Below are 21887 nucleotides of genomic sequence, written 5' to 3'. Positions count from 1 at the left end.
ATCACTTACCACCTGAGCTCCACCTATTTATTGTCAGATCAGTGGCACCATTAGGTTTTCACAGGAGTGTGAAACCTACTGTGAATTGCTCATGTGAGAGATTTAGGTCTTGTGCTCCTTATGAGAATCTAATATCTGATGAACTGAGTTGGAACTGAGGTAGTGATGCTGGGGAGTGGCTGCAAATACAGATTAACATTAGCAGAGAGATTTGACTGCATAGAAGCCATAATAAATCAATTGCTGGCAGACTCATCTCAAAACCCTTTCAGTGAGTAGAAAGTAACAACGAAGCTGCATTTGGCAGTTGGCTGTAAATCATAATTGGACTCTTTGTCTGCAAATGGCATGACCACTATTTTATGTATCTCTTCAATCTCCTCCTTTCCTACACCACACATTTGTCTCAGTCACGATTTTGGTAAGTGTATAAGCTAACCCTAACCAAAATTAGTACAAAAACAAACATCACTGGATAACTTTTTTGCAAAGGGAGAAAGCCCCAAGGATGAAACAGCAAAAAGATGCTAAGACTTCCAACAAAAAGAAAGCCACATTTGAAAGAAAATACCAAGAGTCCTGCCTAACTAATAGGTTCATTGCAACAGGTGATTCACATTCTCCAAGCCTACTTTGTATAATGTGATGATGAAATATCCAATAAAGCCATGAAGCTTTCAAAACTGCTTCTCCACTCACCCTGCATTAGAAGAGAAGCATTTACAATTTTTCAAAAGGAAGAAAACAACATGAACACAAAGAATAGAAGCAATTATTGAAGGTCACTACTTCATCAAATGTGTCTGCACCCGGAGCATCATTCTTAGAAGCTAACTGCATTGCTAGCATTAAGAAGCTCTTTACTATTGGTGAACAGTTGATCCTCCCTGCTGCCAAGGACACTTGTTGCGAACTTTTAGGACAGGCTACATATTAGAGAATTTCTTTTTTTGGTACTGGGAATTGAATCAGGACCTTGTACTTGCCATGCAGGTGCTGTGCCACTGAGCTATATCCCCAGCCCCCAGCCTACCTCTTAAAAGCTGCCATGTGCTCCTCTTTCAGCTAGTACCATAAATAGATGAACTGATGAAATAGCAGAGGATACTGAGGTACAGTTGTTAGAGAGGACTAGTGAGTCACCTTGGTATGCAATCCAGGTTGACAAGCTTACCGATATTGATAATAGGCACCAGTGCTTGTTTTTGTGTGATATAATTTTTAGGAAGATGTGCATGAGGGTATGTTATATGCACTTTTGTTGCAAATCAATACTACAGCTGCAGGAATATTCAAGTCTTTGAATGATCACATTTCAGGAAAACTGAATTGGCCATTTTGCATCGGTATAGAGAGTAGATGCCATGTCAAGATAGCTTTATGGTTTCAATACTGAGATCAAAGTGGTTGCTGCTGAATGTAAGTCTATGCACTGTGTCACTTATAAGAAATGTTGGGTGGCTGAAAAATGTTACCTGGACAAAATGATGTTTTGTAAGATGTGATTAAAGTTCTTAACCACATTAAAATCCACACCCTAACTCATATCTATTCATACTGCTTTGAGAGAAGGTGGATGCAAAGTGTACATTGCTTCTCTTATATGTACAAGTGAGATGGCCTTCTAAAGGTAGGTCATTGGACAGTGTGAGTTACAAAAGCCACTCCAGAGATTTTTTTTTCATAGAAAAATTGTCAACACTGGCAGCACATTTCAGAACAGGTCACTAAACTTTCTTGGGTAACATATTCAACCTGCCCAGTGAACTCAATCTTTGACTGCAGAGGAGAATGACAACTGTGCTCAAGTCAACAGATAAAGTGGATGCATTCAAAACCAAGCTGGAATATTGGGGATGATAAAAGAACACTGGGATTTTTGACATGTTTTAAACTTTAGCAGAGATTTTGAAAGAGCCTGAGTCAAGGGCTTCCTTTCCCCTGCTGTGCATGATCTTCTATCCTTGTTTGAGCATTATTGCCAAAACACACCCACACATGCACAAAACCAAAAAAAAAAAAAAAAAAAAAAAAAAAAGAAGAACCTTAATGGGCAAAAAATGGCTCTGCAATCCATTTGTGAATAAGCCCAGTGAATTGGCTTTGCTCATGCTAGAACAGAAGAGGATCAACTCCTTGAGATGACAAATGACAGCAGCTATACAAGTATTGTTTGAGACAGCTTTGAATCTCTATGCATTCTGGGTTCAAGTCAAGGCAGAATACACTGAGATTGCCGTAAAAGCACTAAAGAACCTGTTTCCATTTCCAACATTCTATTTTTGTGAAACAGAGTTTGCTGGAGTGACAGCAGACAAAAGAGTTTCAGGAGTAGATGGAGATAGGCAGTACACTTTAGATGTGGCTGTCTCTCATCACCCCAAAGTGAGATTGTCTAGTTTTAGGGAAACAAATGGGGGGGACCTGCTGATACTGTATTATGTGAGTTGTATAATTATTTCATTATATGTTACAACATAATAATCATAGAAATAAAGTGCACAGTATATGAAAGGCTCTTGAACCATCCTCAAGCCAGCCCTCAGTACCTGTCCTTGGAAAAAATGTCTTTCATGGAACCAGTCCATGGTTCCAAATGGTTGTGTCTAGCTCAACATCAGTATTTTTACAATTAGTAAAAGACCACAGTGATAGCCTTTGTATGTTTGAATTTAACAATAGTTTGGCCTTGAATGAAGAATTTTTATTTATTCTCCCCATTCTTTCTAGAGACTCTTTTGGGTTGGTCCCAAGTTCTACATAACTTCTGTTTCTTGGGCATTGGTGTTTCTCCCTCTGCTTACTCTATGCGTAGCTCATAGTTATTATTCTCTGATGAAGGATACTCTCAGACTGTGTTTGCTTCATTTATTTTTCTTGCTGCCTTCTATATCACATCTGCCCTGCCTGTTTTTGGTTCTAACCATCTCATCAGCTCCCCTTTCTCTCTAGGAAGTACAACCTAATGACTTCTATCAGATTGCCTCAGTTTATATTAGTCACTTGTGCTTGGTTGTGTGGTTTTAGGCAAGTTACTCAACTTCTTCAAGTCTGGTTTTACTTACTTACAGGTCTGGGCTAATCTTACTTTACAAGGTTGTTGGTAAAATTACATAGATAGATAAAGATGAAGTGCTGAAAGTGGTACCTGGCATTTCAGAAACCCTCAGCAAATGCTCAGAGCTGAGGCTGGGGATTTAGCTCAGTGGCACAGAGCCTCCCTGGCAAGCACAAGGTCATGAGTTCAATTCCTGGTACTGGAAAAAAAACCAAACCAAACAAACAAAAAAAAACACACAAAAAAATAATGGTCAGAGCTGTCCAAGATGAAAACACACCATCTGGGAGATAAGAAGCACATTAGGGATGTGCAGGCAGAAGCAAACGATCATCTCCAAATGTATGAATTTCCTGCAGCTGCTATAACAAAGTACTGCAACAAGGAAGCTTACAACAATACAACATCTAACTGATGGTTTCTCTGAACTTCTGTGACATGGACATGAATACTTCTTGTGGATCATGGTGTCATCCCATGATGCCTTTTGCTGAGCATGGAATAATTACAAGAAGCAAGCCAGGTTTTGTTTTTTTTTTGTTTTTTGTTTTTTTTTGTTTGTTTTTTTTCTGGTACCGGGAACCGAACTCACAACCTTGCACTTGCCAGGCAGGCGCTGTGCCACTGAGCTAAATCTCCAGCCCCTGCAAGCCAGGTTTTGCATCTGTTGTGGATTAAATGTGTTGCTTCCGAAATTCATGTGTTGAAACTTAATGGTCAATGGTTAGTAGTAAGAGGTGGGATGTTTAATAAGTGATTAGGCCTCGAGGGCTTCTCCCCTTATGAATGGAGTAAGGCCTTTGCAAAAGAGTGTTCATACAGTGTTCAGTCCTCTTGTCCCTGCCTTCTGCCAAATGAAGACACAACATTCCCCTACCTCACCCTGGAGGATATAGCATTCATGGAGCCATCTTGGAAATGGAGATTGGACTCTTCTAGGATAATGGACCTTATGGAACCACGACTTCAGGCCTTCCAGCCCCAAGAACTTTGAGAAATAAATTTCTGTATAAATTACTCAGGTTGTGGTATTAGGTTACAGTAGCACAAATAGACTAATGCCATGTACTCTTTTCACTAACACCTCATAATCAGCTTCAGCCTGCTTTTCTGTTTTTGCATGAAGTCTTGAGAAAATTAATAGAAGTGAGTATGTTTGACTCCTTGAATTGGAATGGATGCATAGTCATAGAAAAATATTGTGAGTATTTTGAGTGGCTCTTTAGGCTCTGCTGCCTGAGTCAGTTGGCCAGCACCAAAACAGAATGGACCCAGGAGAAAATAACTCATCACCAGAAAATAAGAAGCTGCTATTTGCATGTCAGCAGAATCATCCAGAAGTGAGTTCTTAATCACACACAGTAGGCAGCTCCTGAAAAGCCACCAGGATCTTCATGGAAGACATGGCATCTGAGCTTTTTGCCTGAAGCAGGGTGCAGCCTGGGCAGTGCCCCTTGAAGCCCTGGCCTAGTCTTTAGAAGGCTGCCATGTTGGGGTCTATGGTGGACTTCCCTCAGTACTGGTGTAGGGAATGGCTGAAGCTGGAACTGCATAGGGTTAAATTTCTGAAGACAGGTACTTAAAATCTTAGGATTGGAAATCTTTAGCCTATGAGTAAGTTCAGCCAGAATGGAAAGGGTTCAAGAATGAGAAGGTCTGCTACAAAGGTCCTCCGAACACAGCTTCTCCAGCTTCACCTGAACACCCATCACTTACGTTACAAAACAGAAGAGAGGGAGATGCAGGGAGCAGTTGAAGCTGGAAATTGGTCATATGTGTGGGGCCAAGGCAAGGCCAGTGTGCCTACAAGGTACTTCAGTCCTGACAAAACATCTAGCCTGACAATTCCAGTCATTAGTTGCTAGGCAACCCTGTGCTGTGTGACACTAAGTTTGTCAAATGTATAAGTAAATGCTCCTTATGGTGGTTGTTCAGTTCCTTTCCTCCCATCAGGAGAGAGAGGGCTCCACCTGACCTCAGATTTAGTCTCTTATCTTTATTTCTAGATCCTCTTGCTGTTTATCCCCAGGAACATCGAGAGCGGCACTGGATGCAGCATACTGGCTTTAATTGATGGGCGTATTGCTGCACAGTGGACACAAAACTAATGCATCCACTTAGAGATGTGAAGGCTGCTCTTAAGAAAAATTGGCTGTTCATGTTATTGTTTTTCTTTTCCTCAAGACATTTCTTAATTTATTTTCCTTCTGCTTTCATTTTCCTTTCAATATTTGTAATTTGCATTGACATGCATATTTAAAATGTAAGAAGGATTAAATGTGATCATTGTAAGCTTTCTATACCAGAAATGTATGCTATGGATAGTGTATAATGGGGAAAATTTGTATGTGGCTAATTGGAACTTGACAGAACTATTCTTAATTTTCATGAGGGCTCTTAGAGCTGTTTACACGTTCTCTTTCATTTACAAAATACACACTGTGAAATCCCACCCCTTATCTTGGAGTTACTCTGTGTTCTTACCATTGAATTTTCTTCCTGATGTGATACTTGGTCTTTGTGCAGAGTGAACACTGTATAAATGGTTGCCCAACAGATCTGCCTCCTTTCTTCTCTATTTGATCCATAGCTCACTCATTATTAGGCTTATAAGCTCCTGAAATGCAAAAGTCTAGGAAAATAATGCACCTAACTGCATAAAATGTGGACCTTCACTAAACTCTGTGGGTAGGTAATAAGTAGTGTTTTTCACTTTAAAGATGAGGAAAGCAAGGTGAAAATGTTCAGCAGCTTCTCCAGGTTATGCCAGAACTGAGGGCACATTTATATTTTATTTTCATGGTCCTGGTGGATGTCTTCTGCTTAGCAGGAAGTCAGTGAGTCCTTACATGGGTAAGGGAATGAAGGAAGTTAATAACTGTAGAAAATTGGTATAATTGACTACTGCAGCAAAGTCCTTGGGAAATATAGTTTTCATGCAATGCAGTGAATTAGAAAAGATGTCACTGGAATAATAATAATAATACTGGAAAACAATACTGTTTATAATTTATCAGGCACCATCCTAGCTATGCGAGCTCTCTGCTAACAGGCTGTCTAGATCACTGTAGATCATGAAGACTTTCACATACTTTCTTGAGGCTAGATTAAGGCTAGACTGAGGCTAGATTAAGAATGGTTAAAAAAAAAAGAATGATATAGGAGGCAGTCTGATAGCATCTGCCAGAAAATGAAGCAGTGACACTTAATGTAGGGCTCCCCTTTTTTAGTTCACTAGCTGTTCTGAAAATAAGAAAATCACTGGGTATATAGCTCAATGACACAGAGACTGCCTGGCAAGTGTAATGTCATGAGTTTGGTTCATATAACCAAAAAAAAAAAAAAAAAAAAAAGAAAAGAAAATAGACAAAGCCCTGATGATTCAGTCGTTTCCCTACTTTTCTATTAAACAAATACAAGAGGTATACAGATTTCAATGTTGATGGAGTCAAGATGATGTCTTCTTTGACTTTTCCAAGACCACCGGAAAGTCCAGCCTAGCGTGGGGTTTTCCACAAGGACTGGTAGTGGTTGAATGACTGATATGTAAATAACCATTTCTAAGTTTACAAAATCTCTGCCAACAGCTGTTGACCACCCATGTGAGGAAGACGTGGTCACAGGGGAGAATGATCAGCCACACATCCTAGGCAGAGCTGGTCAGCATGGATGAGGACCTACATACAGCTTCCCAGGCTGGGAGCTCCCGGGTCTGCAGGCAGTGGACAGAGGGATGTGCTCTGGACCACAAAGCCCCTGGATAGGCAAACTCTCCATGTCCTTTGCGAGGCAGTTTTGCCACTTTAAACCAGTGTGCTCCAGAAACATTACCACAGGGGAAGGAAAACATTGGTTTTCTATTGCTACCACCAGGGACTGAACAACTCAAAGGGATCACTCATAGGTCACGGGTTAGCGTTTGGACCTGGAGGTGATGGGCCAAAGTCTGGCAGCAGTCAGGGCCATGTTTCTTCCTGCAGCCCCCAGGGCATGGTCCGGTCCTTGCTCTCCCAGCCTCTCCAGGCTGCCTGCCTCCTCAGCTCAGGCCTCTTCTCCACCTTGAGAGGCAGCAGAACAGCATCTCTTGGGCCCTCTGCACTGACTTTCTTCTGGCCACAGCCAGGGGAAGGTGTCTGCTTTCCAGCACTCTGCAGCTAGACTGGTCCCTCCCCTCACCCATCCAGTCTCCCTACTCCAGACTAGGATGCTGAGTTTGGCTGGCGAGGCACCTCCTGCCCTGTATTCCAATGTGTCTCAGGTTTTCGCACCTAGGATGTGGACATTTTGGGGCTGTCATTCTGCCTAAAATACTAATCAGCTGTAAAGGCACCCCTTTCCACATGCTGACACCCGGGGAGGAGTGTCCACATAGACACTCATTTGTGCCAACTTTCCAGACGTCCCATTTCTCTTCCTGCATGAAGACAAAAGTGCGCCTTACCTTAACACAAGCCCTACATTAATTTAAGACATGGCACCTTTCAAAAATGATAATTAAATCATTATTAGAGGATGTACCATGGTGCCTCGGTTCACGGACTTAATTCTTTCCACAATTCTGGTTGCAAATCAAATTGGATGAGAACTGACTCAAGTTCAGTGGTTAGATTCAATGGTTAGATTCAGTGGTTAGATTCAGTACTGACCTTATGGAGAAATTTGATTTGGTTCTCACTCAATTTGGTTTGTGATCAGAATCATGGAAAAAATTAAAAATTAAGTTCATGAACCAAGACACCACTGTACATGTAATATATACAATATACACATATGTGCACAAACTCTATCTATTTGTATTGGTACACACATAGTATTAACATTTTTAAACAATTTGGTTGGATTATCTTACTATGCGGTATAGAATAACTTTCTACTCTTTGCTTTGTGTAGTAAAAAAAAAATCTACAAAGGCTGATGTGGTTGTGTGTGTGTCTCTGTGTGAGTGTGAGACTCATAACCACAAGAAAAGTTGATAAATTCAAAAAACAACGGAAATCTAGAGTGTGACAGGGCTGTGTATTTACTTCACATCACAAGGAGTTGTTGAAGCTGCTGAGTGACAAAATATCTGCAAACACACGAGATGTGGAGCTTGGCTTCTGGAGCCTGGAGATTGAGAGGGAGGACAGATACCCAGGTGGCTCAGTTGCTTTTCTCAGTGATGGGACAAAAAGCCAGACACTGAAAGTTAAAGGAGGAAAGGTCTATTGTAGCTCACAGTTTGTAGAGGCTTCAGACCATAGTCGGACGTTCAGGAATTTGAAAGAGACAGAGGCTGTCAGTTGCCTCTTCATGCTTATTCCCTTCTTCACTGGTGTTGGAGGCCTCAGTTTTCACTGAGGTGTCCTCATGCCCACTCAAAGCCACATAACCCTGCTCTTTGCTGCTGGTCGCAGTCCTTGAGCAGAAGTTCCAGCAAATGGTCCACAAGGGAAAGTGGTGCTTGAAAGTTGTCTTCAGAGAGAGGTGAATCCTCTTTTCCCCTCTTTTCTATCTTCTGTGGGATAGGAATGGGATGGCTGGAGCCACAGAGGCCATGCTGAGCTCTGAGAATGACATTAAACCTGAGGAACAGAGGGGTTCTTTTAAATAAAAGGCAAATTAGATTCATTTTGCTGAAAGGCATTCATTCATTATTTATTTATTTATTTATATTTCTACTCTGTACAGCTCAACTTTGCCTCAACTCAGTGATTTTCTGACCTTGACTACACGCTTATAACCTCAAGGGTTTGCAAAACAGAGGATGGCCAGAAATGATCCACAGAGGTTTTGATTTAACTCATCTAAGGCAGGACCAGGTGATCAGTAGTGGTTCGGTTTGAGCTCCCCTGGTGATTCTCAGAAACAGACAGTGCAAACCGCAGTCCTACAGGGGGCTGCAGGGGAGGCTCAAGGCTGCAAGGAAGTTGTTTGGAAGACGGAGGCCACATCATTCCTAGGCATCAGCGCTGACAGGAAGATGGCGGTCGCGGTGGTGGGGTGTCTGTAAGAGGCCTTGTGGGTGAAGTGGGCCCCACGGGAGGGAAGTCTGCAAGCACTTGAGGTTCCACACCTGGACGATTGCAAGGATCACGCACAGCTGCTACGTCAAGCAGACAGCAGGAAGAGGTGGGGCCTGGGTAGCGCCACGCTGAATTCGAGATGTTAGAGGTTTAAGCTCCCCGGGGAACACCCGAGGAAAACAGACTGATGCCTGGGCTGTGCTCACCATTACGACATGCTTCCAAGCTGCTTTGTCTCCAGGTGTCTAGCTCAGTGACATGCCTCCCTTTTAATCCGACCCTTCTGCAGGGCTGATTTTGTGGAACGGTGTATTTTGATTTTTTGAAAATATAATAATCCACACTTTCTCAGCATATTCCCTTGGCTTTCTCTTTTTCCCAAGAGGACTAAATAATCTATTCTATTCAAGTCCATTTAACACCCTGTTAGCAGGCTGTATCTATTTTGGGAAGCCACAGCCTCCTCTGAACATCTGACAGCCTCACACCTGATTAATCTCTCTCTCTTTACTGTCATCAGTATTATTTGGGGGCAGTGGTCAAGCCGTATTGACACTTTGCTGACATCTTTTCCGGTGCCCAATTACCTCGCTGTCATGGTACAATCCATAAGGTGTCACGCGGGTTCTATGCTGTGCCATGCAGGCTGGCACGGGAACATCCGGGAGACAGTGTATAATATATCATCTTTATGCTTCTGGAAATGAGGAGAGACCTCTCTTCATCTGTACTGCCAATAGATCTCTTAACTCACAGAGCTGCAGAAAACAGAGGGGTGTTAGAGGCAGCTCTGAGACTTGAGAGATGCAGTTCTAGCCTGGGTGAGCCTGACTTATGTTTCCTGGTGCATATCCCAGGATGAATTCCCATGAAAGAAGACCAGAACCCATGCCTGAGGCTTCCACTCTCAACCCATTTATTAAAGACACATATCTTTCTAAAGAGCTGGCCCTTTCAGTTTTCTAGGAATATTCTTTTTTCCTTTTCTCTCTCCCTCTCTTTTTCTCTTCCCCTTTCACTCTCTGTCTCTTTCTGTACTGGGAAACCCTGGGCCTTCATCCACCTGTCTATTTGTCTATCTCTCATTTCTTTTTTTTTGAGACAAAGTCTTGCTACATAGTCCAGGCTGGCCTTGAATTCACTATGGAGCCAAGGCTGGCCTCAAACTCATGGCAATCTTCCTGCCTCTTCCCCTTGAGTTCTGGGATTACAGGTGTACACCACCATGCCTACATCTTTTTTTTTCTTTTTTTGTATTGAGACAGGTCCTTGCTAAACTACTTTACTTGGGTCAGGCCTGAATTTGTAGCCCTCTTGTCTCAGCCTACTAGAGTGATGGGATCACACACATGCATCAGCACTTGTGGCTAGGAATATTCTTTGGAGACGAAGCTCCAGGGTGGGTGAAATCAGCCCAGTAAACACCAGTAGAATAAGTATGAGCTCTAAAGCACACGGGCCCAAATCTAGATTTGTATCTAGATACCACTTCCCAGACTCTTACGCTCCCAGGTGGGGCTTTGGGAGCTGATGGGATCACAGGGGTGTGACACTGTCCAGCGTATTAGTACACTGATGAGTTACAGCTAAATGTGATCTTCGAAGTGAAGGAGGTGGGTCACTGGGGGCGTGGCCTGGAAGGGCATCTCTCCCTCCTCAGCTCCTCCCTTTGCTCTCTCTGCCTCTCTGCTTCCTGTTCACCGGGCCATGAGCCGCTGTCTCCACCAGGCTCCTCTGCCGTGCTGCCCCACCTTGGAGCTGGTATTGTGTCCCAGGGATGAAGAAAATCACTATGACAACCATTGCCTTGAAAACTGCTCATGCCCTGCCTTGCTACTGGAACCCACATTGTTTGTTTGTTTGTTTTTTTGGTTTTTCTTCCAGTACCAGGAATTGAACTCACAACCTTGAGCTTGCCAGGCAGGCGCTGTGCCGCAGAGTTAAATCCCCAGCCACTGGAACCCACATTGTTACAGTTAAAAATCAATTTCTTTTCCACCCCTGCCTCCAACAAATCTTGATTTAAAGAAGGGGGCCTTCATTAAAGCAAAAGTGTTCTTCCATTTATGTATTTAAAAGGGAAGGATAGAGTTGACTGTCCATTTTAATACTTTATTTTATACACATGCCTGCACATATGTATTTGAATTACTTTGATTGAAAATCAACTATTGTGTTGGTCAGTTCAGCAACTAGTTTACCTATTTTCTTAGCAGTTTAGACAACTCTGATATCATAAACTTCAATAATCCCTAAATATCATATTTCTATAACATGTATAATTAAGACCTTAGAGCATGTACTGTGATGAAAATTGACTGTATCCTAAGCAGGATTCCCAAAGTTTTAAAAGTACAGTCATAAATTCCACAGAAGGGGAAAGTAAGCTTATGTTTTATATGTGGCTATAAAGTTAAGGGTGTGAATGTTCTCAGATTCACCATGTGAAATAGTGAAAGAATCCTCCATGTGGCAAAGAAATGCCTTCCAATATTGGGGCTCATACAACCAATAGGAGACAATGTTTGGGATTTGTTGTTGAAAACTTTTCTCCCATCTTCTTTTCTTAAAAGAACAACTATTATTATCTTGTTATCTAATGCTGGAGCCTCAACTTGTGATCCTCCTGCCTCAGCTTCCCAGAGTGCTGGGATTACAAAGTGCACTGCCACTCCTGGTCTCGAATTTTTAAAAGTGTAGCATTCAGATTCTTTTCAAATATCTGTTGTCTGTGTTTGTTCCTTTTCCTTTCCCGCATTCAATAGTTTCAGTAGTCTACTGGGCCTGAACATCTGAAGCTATGGAAACTGTCTTTGTTTGAGGGCAGGAGGCGGAGGTGGGCGTTTACAGTGATTTCTAGAAGTGTCAGTGGGGTGGAGTCTCTAGCTCACTGGAGATCACTTTTGTAACTTTGCATCTGTGAACATCTCGGACAAGTATCTCTGAATTATCCTTGAAATTGGGGTCAGAAATTAGAGATTCATATTCTTCCTGAAGTATTTTTCTGTTAATAATGTACATTTATGAAGACATTGTCCCTGCAGTATTAGAGAGCATCCCGTTCCTACTGGTGAATCTGCACGCAAACTGCCCTGTTCCCCAAAACTAAGCTGTATTCCATGTCCACGTGGCTGCATTTTTTCCAATGATCCCTACAGGAAACATTTCAGAGGAAAAAATTTGCGGGCTTCTCTCTCCTGAGGAGAGCTTATGAAATAAATCCGGACTGATACTGTCGCTGCACACATTGGGAAGCACTAAGGTCCTATGAGGGTGTCATCTAATCTGACACTTTGACTGATGGGAGACACTGGAGGTCACAGGAGTGAGGAGAGACACAGCCCTTTGTGGCTGAAGCTGCAAATGTCTTCATCAAGGGGTCAACTGTTCTCACTTTGGACCTGCCTGAGCCTCAGAGGTTCTTCCTGCAGGAAGCAGCTGGGGCTGGGGAAGCACTTCCAGTTCTTGAGGTCTCCAGGAGGTTGTGGCTACTTAGGACTGTCCAGAAGCCAGATTAGCAAGAACAGAACTGGATCTTCAGGATATTCCAGGAGCCAGTGGCCTGGGGTCAGCTCCTGCCTAGGGTCCAGGCAGGGCTGCTTCAGGGGGCAGGTGCAGATTTGTTTGTGCCCCACTCTTGTTAGCCCTGTACCTCTGCCCAGGCTTGCTAAGAGCTGCAGCCTGGTTTCTGCTGCCCTGGGGATGGCTGAGAAGCCCTCCTGTGCCTCAGGAAGAGCATCATGAGTCACAGAATCACAGAGTATGGCCAGCAGGACAAGGGGGAGCAGGGCTCTCAACCCAGAAGGGCAGAGCTAGGAGCCTGGAGGTGGCGCTTGAGGAACCTGGAGACAGCAGGGCAGGAGGTCAGCGACTCGTGCATGCATGTGTGTGTGTGTGTGTGTGTGTGTGTGTGTGGAGTGCGACTGGAGATCAGCCATCTGAGAATGCAAGCCCAGGCATAGTGAGTTTGTTGAATATTTTCCATGAAATGCAGAAGCGCCTTTTCACTTACTTCAGGGTCCTCTTCTTCAGCTTTGTATCTACTTATCACATCCTATAGGTATTCTGTACCATTTTGTGGCTTAGGAGAGTTTAGAGAACATTTGCACTTTGCTGAAGTTCATTGACCAGCAAGCCGCGGAGCTAGGATTTAAAACCAGGTTGTGTTTAGACAAGAATTTAAACCTATGTGTGATAATGGAGACTTTTGATGCAAAATAAAGACAAGAAATTTGTAAAAGCCAAATCAGAGGCAAGGTAGAAGTGTGCAAAGGTTAACGATAAAAAATTGTACACCCGTGTGTGCAGCAGCATTATTGTCAGATACTAAGCTGTGGAAGCAACTCATGTGTTCACACACAGGTGAATGGATGAGCAAATGCAGTCTGTCCATACCATGGAATATTATTCATTCTTGGAAAGGAAATTCTTATACATGGCACAACATAGGTGAACCTTGAAGACACTATGCCAAGTGAAATGCACCTGTCATAAGATAAGTGCTGCACATTTCTACTCATAGGAAGTTTTTACAGCGGCTCACACCAGAGACAGGAAGTAGAATGGTAGTTGCCAGGGGCCAGAGAGAGCAATGTGTAGTCACTGATGAATAGGCAGGGAGAATCACTGTCTTGTCAGATGAAAGTTGATCTGGAGACAACAGTTGCAGAGCAAAAATGATTGAAGTTAATATGGCTGAGCTGTTCATTCCAAATGGCTAAGACAGTAAATTTTCTGTTGTTTTTTGTTTCACTGTATAAAACATGGAAAAGATCCTGCTATTAATAGTGCCCATGCTAAAAATTTGTGCAAAAATTTGTCCAAAAATTTGTTATGTGTAAGAGCTGCACATGAACCTGGGGATGTCTGTTTTGTGTTTGAATCTCTGCTCCACTACATGTTAGCTGTGCACCCTTGGGGTAAAAATTAACCTGTCTAGGGCTTCATTTCCCATCTGTAAAGTGGGAATAAAACAGTGCCATCATGTTACGGTCAGTGTGAGGTTTAAAGGGCAGCATATATTTAAGTACTTGGAACAAAGCCTGGCCTATAATCAGCAGTCCATGAACTCCCACTAGAATGATTCGATCAGCATCGCCAGGGAGTGCACACATATAAATATTTCACTTTGGATTAAAGGCACTTTGAAAACTTCATGGAAAAATGTTACTAAGAAGATTAGACAAAATCATTTATAAACAATGAAAAATGTATAACGCTTCCTTTCAAAAATATTCAAGATACTTAGCAATTAGTTGTTGGGCAGGGAACTAACCCAATTGAATATATATTCCTGGCTTTGAAATATTGAAGAAGTTCTTTGGTAAACTTCTCTCTGCTGCCCATAAAGGTTGTCATGGATTATTTCTGGCCCAGGATGAAAAAGCCCCACAGACAAGCTAATTCATTAGTGATCAACAGGTTTGTATTTGACAGGCCTTTCTAATATGGAGGTGGGAATAGCTTCTTAATTGGGACACGGAGACTGGGCTAATTGCTTCTCCTTGCGCGCTTACTTCTCACCCTATCCGTGTTCATCTTGGCTGGGACACAACTGTCCAGAAATTCAATGCTGAGAGAAATACAGTGAGAACAGGCCACTTGAGCAATGAATGGTGTTCCTTCAGCAATCATTTCATTTTGGAATTGCTAATTTCAGATGTGATGATTTAGCTCGTGGAGTCAGGCTGCAAGAGCCCTGGAATTACCCAGCAGTGGCCACTTAGCTGAGACCAAGGCTCGCTTAATTAGGATTCTGGCGCTGTAGGTGGGAATATTGACTATTCTGTGATAGTAAATCATAAATATTAAATTGCATTCAATCCCAGAAATAGCTGTGCAGAACTTCTCACAGCATAGATAATCAGGCAATTATTGAGATGGTTATAGTACTCACTGCCCGCAGCAGCTTTAGTGTGAGACACCAGCATGCCCCAAGCTGCAATCTTATTTACCCTGGCTCCATTTTTATGTACTTTACTATAGTAAATAAGAATAAATGTTCAATTGAAGTTTTAGAGTTCTTAAAAAAAACTCAACATATCACGTGTAGATTATGATTGAAGCTTAAAATGTAAAACTTACAAATAGTTAGTGAAAACATTAGATTCACAAGTTATTCAAAAGATAAAAACAATGAGAAATTGACCATGGTATTATAGAAAAGGTGTGGCCGGAAGTGTGAGATATGAGTGTAGAGTCTTCTGGCTTGTCATTTCCAATTTTTGGAAAGTAATTTAAATTTTTTTTCTGGGCTCCAATTCATGCATCTGTATTTTAAAAGAATTTGTAATGAATTTGGCTAGGGTTCTTATCCAGTATTCAAATAGTAACAGAAATAAAGCATCCTATTCTAAACTTAAACAGGGGTTTAGGGCAGTGCTTTGCCAATAACGTTGCATAACTTGGCAAGTGTTATGTGACTCTATCTTGCTGATAAGAAAATTTAAGTCAAATGTCCTGAGTTCAGTCCCATAGAGGGAGAGCAGCAGGGGAGTACTTTGGCCCCACTTCATTCATGCCATTTTGCTCAAGTGATTGTGACTGACAGAAGACTATCAGAAAAAGTAGTTTTCTGACTGGACAGTGATTTTATGTATGTGAATTTTCCTGGGATGCAGGTGCTGCTTTCTCCTGTTCCTGCATCAGCTCCCCTCCCAGGCCAAGGCAAAGTTCTGAGCAGAAGCTGTCTTGGCAGTGCACTCTGGGCTCTCTGGTCAGTGCACCTCACATCTTCTAGCCAGAAGGGGCTATGAAGGGAAGACTCCCCAGAAGGGAAGACTCCCAGGCAGTTCTGGCCAGCAGGCTCCTATCCCCAGACTCACTGGGCCCTCAAGAGCATATTTCTCCCACTGACAAGGTCGCTCTTGTTCTTGCCTGATGGGGAGGGAGAGAAGCTGGATTGGTGTATTTAGTAGAACAGCCTGGTTCTAGCACATCTTTCTGAAGAACAGTGGGGCTGGAACTGGTGCACAACATCCCTTGATAGTTGCTCATGCATGAGTTTGTCCAATACACCCTATTCCATAACACTAGGCAGGCAGAGAAGTGGAATTTAGTGGGGGCCTGCTGCATAGTCAGTCAAGAGCACGAAGGGGCACATTCCCCATAGTTAGGTTTCATTTCTTATGATTCATTTGTAATCACTGAGTTGCAATAAGAATTGCACAATAAAGAATTGCAAATGATTGTGCCTTTCATACTCTATAACTTTCAGAATGTTTCATTTTTTATATTCTATTTCATTCCCACAAAAATATCCCAACCAAGTTTTATTTTTATTGTCCAGAAAACAAATCTAAATTTTAGAGAGGTTAAATCCTCTTCCTGGTGCGTGCCTGTAATCCCAAGCCTTTGGGAACCTGAGGCAAGAGGACAGAAAGTTTGAGCTCAACTTGGGCAATTTAGTGACTTAGCAAGATCCTGTCTCAAAATTAAAAAAACAAAACAAAACTGTAAAAAGGGCTGAGAATATAGTTCAGTGCAGAGGCTCTGGGTTTAATCCCTAGTTTTCAAATAAAAAGCAAATAAAGGAAAAGGTTCTGGTCAAGGTGGTGAACCTGTGGATCTAGACATCTAGCCAAGAAGTTGCTTAGCTTCAAGCTCAGTTTGCTCCCTGGTTCCTGAGCATTTTGGAAAATGCCTCTGAAGCAGTACCACTTACCCCAAATATTTAAAACATCCACATAGGGGAATCCTATACTAGGGGCTAGTGTATTGAAAGACCTATATAACATCTCCAAAAGTTTGCTGTCTTGTGGTAGATGAAGGACTTTTTTTTTTTTCCGGTACCAGGAATCGAACTCACGACCTTGCGCTTGCCAGGCAGGCGCTGTGCCACTGAGCTAAATCCCCAGCCCCAAGGACATTTTAATATAACTATTTATTACAGATTCAGTACACTTTTCAATTTGCTTTGCTCAAAGTGCAGTGCCTATGCCAGTGATGGCAAACCTTGTAGAGACCAAGTGCCCAGATTATAGCCCCAAACCTTATGTATTGCAAAGTGTCGATGCTGCAGTTAAACCTCAATATCCGATGCTCAGCTGTTGGGGTGACGCTGGGGCGATGGCTCGAATGCTGACAGAGGGTTATGCATGCCACTGCAGCAATAGATTTGCCACCACTGGTGTATGCTGTGAGACATTAGACAAACTTTATAAAAGGAAAGGGCTGAGATGTCTTAGCTGCTACTCAGCCAGGATGGAAACAGACAGCAGCAGTGACAGAGACTGTGAGATGTTAGGGTAGTTTCACAGCTGGCCGGAGGAGGACTTGGACCTGTTTCAGAGAGAAGTACATTTCTCCACAGTCCGTATTTCTTCCTTATCTTCACAATCATGATGCCCTCTGGGTTTAATGAGGCACAAAGGTCAGGGAGGGACCTCAAACTTAACATTTCCAAGGTTGAACTCATAGTCTGTCCCCCTCACATCATGATTCCTGAGCCTGTCGATGGCCTACTCCCAGTCCACATCTAGGTGTTTAATAGTGAGTCTGCCTAGACTTCTCTTTCTTTGCTCATGTTCCTACTCATTAATTCTTGTAGATGTTATTTCTCAAAATTAACAAGTATTCCCAGTTTCCCCGGCTCTACGATACCATGTACTTCCAGGCCTTGATAGTTTTCAAAGACTATGGAGAGATTTTCCTGTTGGTTCCTTCCTGTCTGAGCCCGCCCATCTCAGGGCACTGGCAGCATTGTGGTCCACAGGTGTGTGTTTCCCTTCAACTTGTGTTTGAGCTCCTTGAGAACAAGGGCTACCTCGTGCCATGACTGTTTCCCAGCGCTCGGCACAATGTCGAGCAAAATGAGTTTCACTTGGAGGTACCTGCCAGTACCAGGTTGTCCTCTTCCTGCCATCCTCTGTACTGCTCAGTGGCAAGGCAAGAAGACATGCGCAGTGAGAATGGTGGCAAGCACCTGCGTTGTCTGGGTGAGGGACTCCTTGGGATAAGGTTCCCACCTGTCTTAGTTAGGGAGGCTGTGGTTACAGACAGCTTTCCTGAAGGAAATTGAAGTGGAACAGATTACCAGATCAGAGAGAACTTGCCAGGCTAGCTTGGTGTCTTGTAACTGGTCAAAAAAGACACTGTTATGGTTTGTGTCTGGATATCCCCCCAAAGCCTCATGCAGTCATGGGGTGGGCTTGTAGAGTTTACGATTGAGTCATGGTCCAAGGCTGGGATTATTGGTGTGACTGCTACACTTGCCCTGGGGTGGGTAGTGTGCATACAGTGTAAGGGAGGACAAGAGGCTGCTTGCTGCTGCTTCTCCCATTTTGCTCTTGCTGCTTTTTCCGTCTTCCCACACCATGAACTGTTGCCCTCTGCCATGTGCCACTCTGCCTTGGAGCCAGCCAAGTACGGACTGAAACCTCCACAAACAGTGAGCTAAATAAACCTTTCTTCCTTAATTTTGGACGTCAGGTGTTTTGTCTCAGCAACGAGAGAAAAGTAACTGAGACGGACATCAAGAGCATGAGTCAAGGCAGGGGTTCCTACGTTCACTGTTTTATCCCCAAGGGTGGGAGGAGTGGATAGGATGTAAATGTTCAGTCAATTTTTGCTGAGTAAATGTCTGATAGAAGGAATGACTAACGGAATGAATGAAGGATTAAGCTGAAAGCCACACCCTTCCAATCCACCCAAGGACCAGTCTTTCTGTGGCAAGTATGTGTGCACACATAGGAGGTAGACACCTTGCCATCGATCTCCCTCAAAATACTACCTCTTGCTTTGAAGGCGCTGATCATACCCTTATTGACACTTTCTGAAGAAGTTCTGGAATTCTTTCTTGAGTGTCTTCAAGTGCCATGTGTGGGTATCTTGACTTGAGTCAAAATGTTTTCCTTTCATGGTTATTTTGACATTAGGGAAGATCCAGAGGTGCACGGTGCCAGATCCAATGAATAAGGTGGATGAGGACACAGCTTCACGTTTTTATGAATCTGTCTTTTTGTTGGACAGAAGTTGGCAGCAACATATGCTATTTTTTATCACACCCCATAAAGACACCCACAAAAGAGGACTTGCAGAACTGCTTCAGAAAGTGGCAAGAATGAGGGACAAGTGTTTTCAAGTGAGGCAGAGTATTTAAGTGGGATTAATGGCAACGTGTCTCTTACTGAAAAAAATTTTAAAATTTAAACATTCACCATATATTTTAGCAGCCTCTTGTCTGTAAATAGCTCTTTCAAATAAATAAAAAAATTTAAAATTGAGTATCACAGTCTTCTCTTTACAATCAGCCACAGTTAAAGCATAATTACAGCTACTCACTAGTATTTTACACATGTACACACATACAGTCTATAAATCACTTACATAGATAAGCCTTGTAATTTGTTTCAGTTACTGAGAGAAATATGATTCTTGGGAAGTAAATGGACCTCCTACCTGAAAGCCATACAACTTTTTGTTCTCAGAATTAGTTTTGGGGCAATGGCTGGAATGAATTTGTCCTGTGCTTTGCCCTAGCAGGAGGTGTTGCATAGGGGAGGCCTGGGGGACATGTGGGTGGTCATATGAAGAGCTCTTGGGCTGTGCTTCCTGCAGCTCTGGGGAGCAGAATCATAGCGTGCAATGCCTTTCTAGGCTCCTCAAATCAGAGGAAGCTGGGGCTGGGATGTGCTCCTGGTTTACATTCTTCCACCTAAACTTCTGACACTGCTTTTCTATCTGTCTGTTGTCTGTCTCTCTCTGAGAATGACAGATGATTTTCATCTTTATCTATGAGTGACACAGACTTAGTCATTCACTGTGAGCAGACCAAAAGCCAGCAGAGGGATGAAAGCAACCTAAAATAGATCTTTATAAAACTGATTGGTGTCAGGGTTATAAACAATTTAAGTGGGAAAGAAAAGAAGACAGGCAAGAACCTGCTGGAGAGAAGAGCAAAGAACCACTTCCTCCCTTTCTTTCTTATTTTTCCCTTCCCTCTTTTTAAAATTTAATTCTTTTTTGTTGGTGCAGACATTCAAAGAGACACACAGGGAGACGACCTTGGCATAGGAGGGGATGGTTTCCCGTGACTGTTCCCATACCTGCACACGGGCTTCCTGCCCCAGCCACCCCTCCACTGTTGTAGGGCACATTTTATAATGCAAATCACTGTCGGCAACATGGTTCATTATTTTCCTCTCTGAATAAAATATGAGCACATCAATTATGTGTCAAGTCTCTTTCTAAATGCATACCCTTGTCATACTGACCTCTTACCACTTTTATATTTTTCAGTGGTCCCTGGCATTTGTCAGCTGGGTTAGTTCCAAACCTTTCTAACCTACTCTCTTATTCTTTCAGCACTCTTGCATCTTTCCCATCGGGCTAATTAGTGTGACTTGCAGGGGCGCTGGCCACGGGCACTCACCACTGCTTGTAGTCTGCGTCGCAGTTGCAGTAGTATTTGGGGTCTGTGCAGTTGCGCTCGATGCCACAGGCACACTTCTGAATTCCGGGCTCCGAGCCACCCCAGTAGTAGTGCTTCTCATTGGCTTTGCCAACCCACCAAGTGTAGGGACTTCCATCTGCAAGAGGGCAAAGGTGTGGTTAGAATGGCACCTGGATCTGGTGATTAGCATTTCAGCCTCTTCCCACTTCTCCCGCATTGGTACTTTTCTCAGAGACACTGAATGGTGTGCTTACCTTTCCCATCATCTTGTTTTGCAATTCTGTATCATTTTTATAGTTTTAGTGGTGTTTTGTTTTTATCTTTGGTTGTGTTATTTTGTTTTTGTTCTCTTCTCTTTAAAATAAAAAAAATAAATTTAGCTCAATAATAGGAATGTTTAATTTTTTTAAAATCTAAAGAATTGGTGCATCTATGTTTTTCTATTGAAACATGTACTGATCTCCTTGGAAGAAACTTTTACATTCAAGCTTCTGTAATTTAGGAGTAAATTCGAAGCCCAGGTGGGGGCCAGGCTACCCTGTATGGACTCTAAGATATACAACTAAGTAAACTGATAGTCATGGAGATCTTAGACCAGTAGAGCTAACTGTGGACATCCATTGTTTCCATACAGAACCTCTTGATTTTATGCAGAAAGAGATGTAGCTTAGAAAAGTTGTGATTCTTTTAATCACTCAGCAGACTGGCCCCCACACCAGAAGTTTGAGCAGAAGTGAATAAAAGGCTGACAATACAATGGAGGAAGCTCTCCATGCAGTTGGTTCTGCAAATCTAGGGGCTCCACATCCATGGAATCAACAAATCATGAATTGAAAATATTTGAAAAATAATTATGTCTGTACCACACATCAACACAGACATTTTTCTTGGCATTATTCCCTAAGCAACACAGTATAACAACTGTCTCCACAGCATTTACATTATATTAGATATGGAAGTAATCACAAGATAATTTCATCCACAGGCTGTGGATGCATAGGGTATGTATAAATATGACCTTAATTTACATAAGGGACATGAATATATGTAGATTTTTGTATCTATAGGGGTCTTGGAATGAATCTGTGTATATTGCTTTCATTGTTATTTAGCCTAATATTCACTGGTTCATTCATACGCTCATCCAAACAACCACTGGGATTCCTTTATATGTCAAACATTATGAGAAACCTAGTGGAATGATGGAGAAGAAAAACGCAGATTGAAAGTGCAGCTTAATAAGTGTTACAAGCAGGGAGGAGAGTGGGCTGGGGAAAAGAGGTCAGTAAGGGAATTTTTCCAGTGGTGGTAAAGAGTCTTGAGGCTGAATGGCATTCTGTGATAAATAAAGCTATGCGAGAGGTAAGGGTTCTGTGTTAACCAGCTCTCCTGTTGCTAGGACAATTCAACTTTAAGGAGGTGAGGTTTAATC

General features: G+C 42.6%; 1 protein-coding gene across 1 annotated transcript in view; it reads right to left on the bottom strand.

The window, feature by feature from the left end:
* Cntnap2 (contactin associated protein-like 2) overlaps positions 1–21887 on the bottom strand; it is a 1999509-nt gene that overhangs the window by 426710 nt on the left and 1550912 nt on the right. The window contains exon 14 of the mRNA XM_005404887.2: positions 20435–20591. Within this exon, the coding sequence (XP_005404944.1) occupies positions 20435–20591 (157 nt within the window). The remainder of the gene's footprint in view (positions 1–20434; positions 20592–21887) is intronic.

This window comes from Chinchilla lanigera, unplaced genomic scaffold (genome assembly GCF_000276665.1).
Source record: "Chinchilla lanigera isolate Chin_1 unplaced genomic scaffold, ChiLan1.0 scaffold00090, whole genome shotgun sequence".
NCBI lineage: Eukaryota > Metazoa > Chordata > Mammalia > Rodentia > Chinchillidae > Chinchilla > Chinchilla lanigera.
The sequence above is the reverse complement of the archived record's forward strand: the minus strand, read 5'-3'. Positions and strand labels throughout refer to the sequence as shown.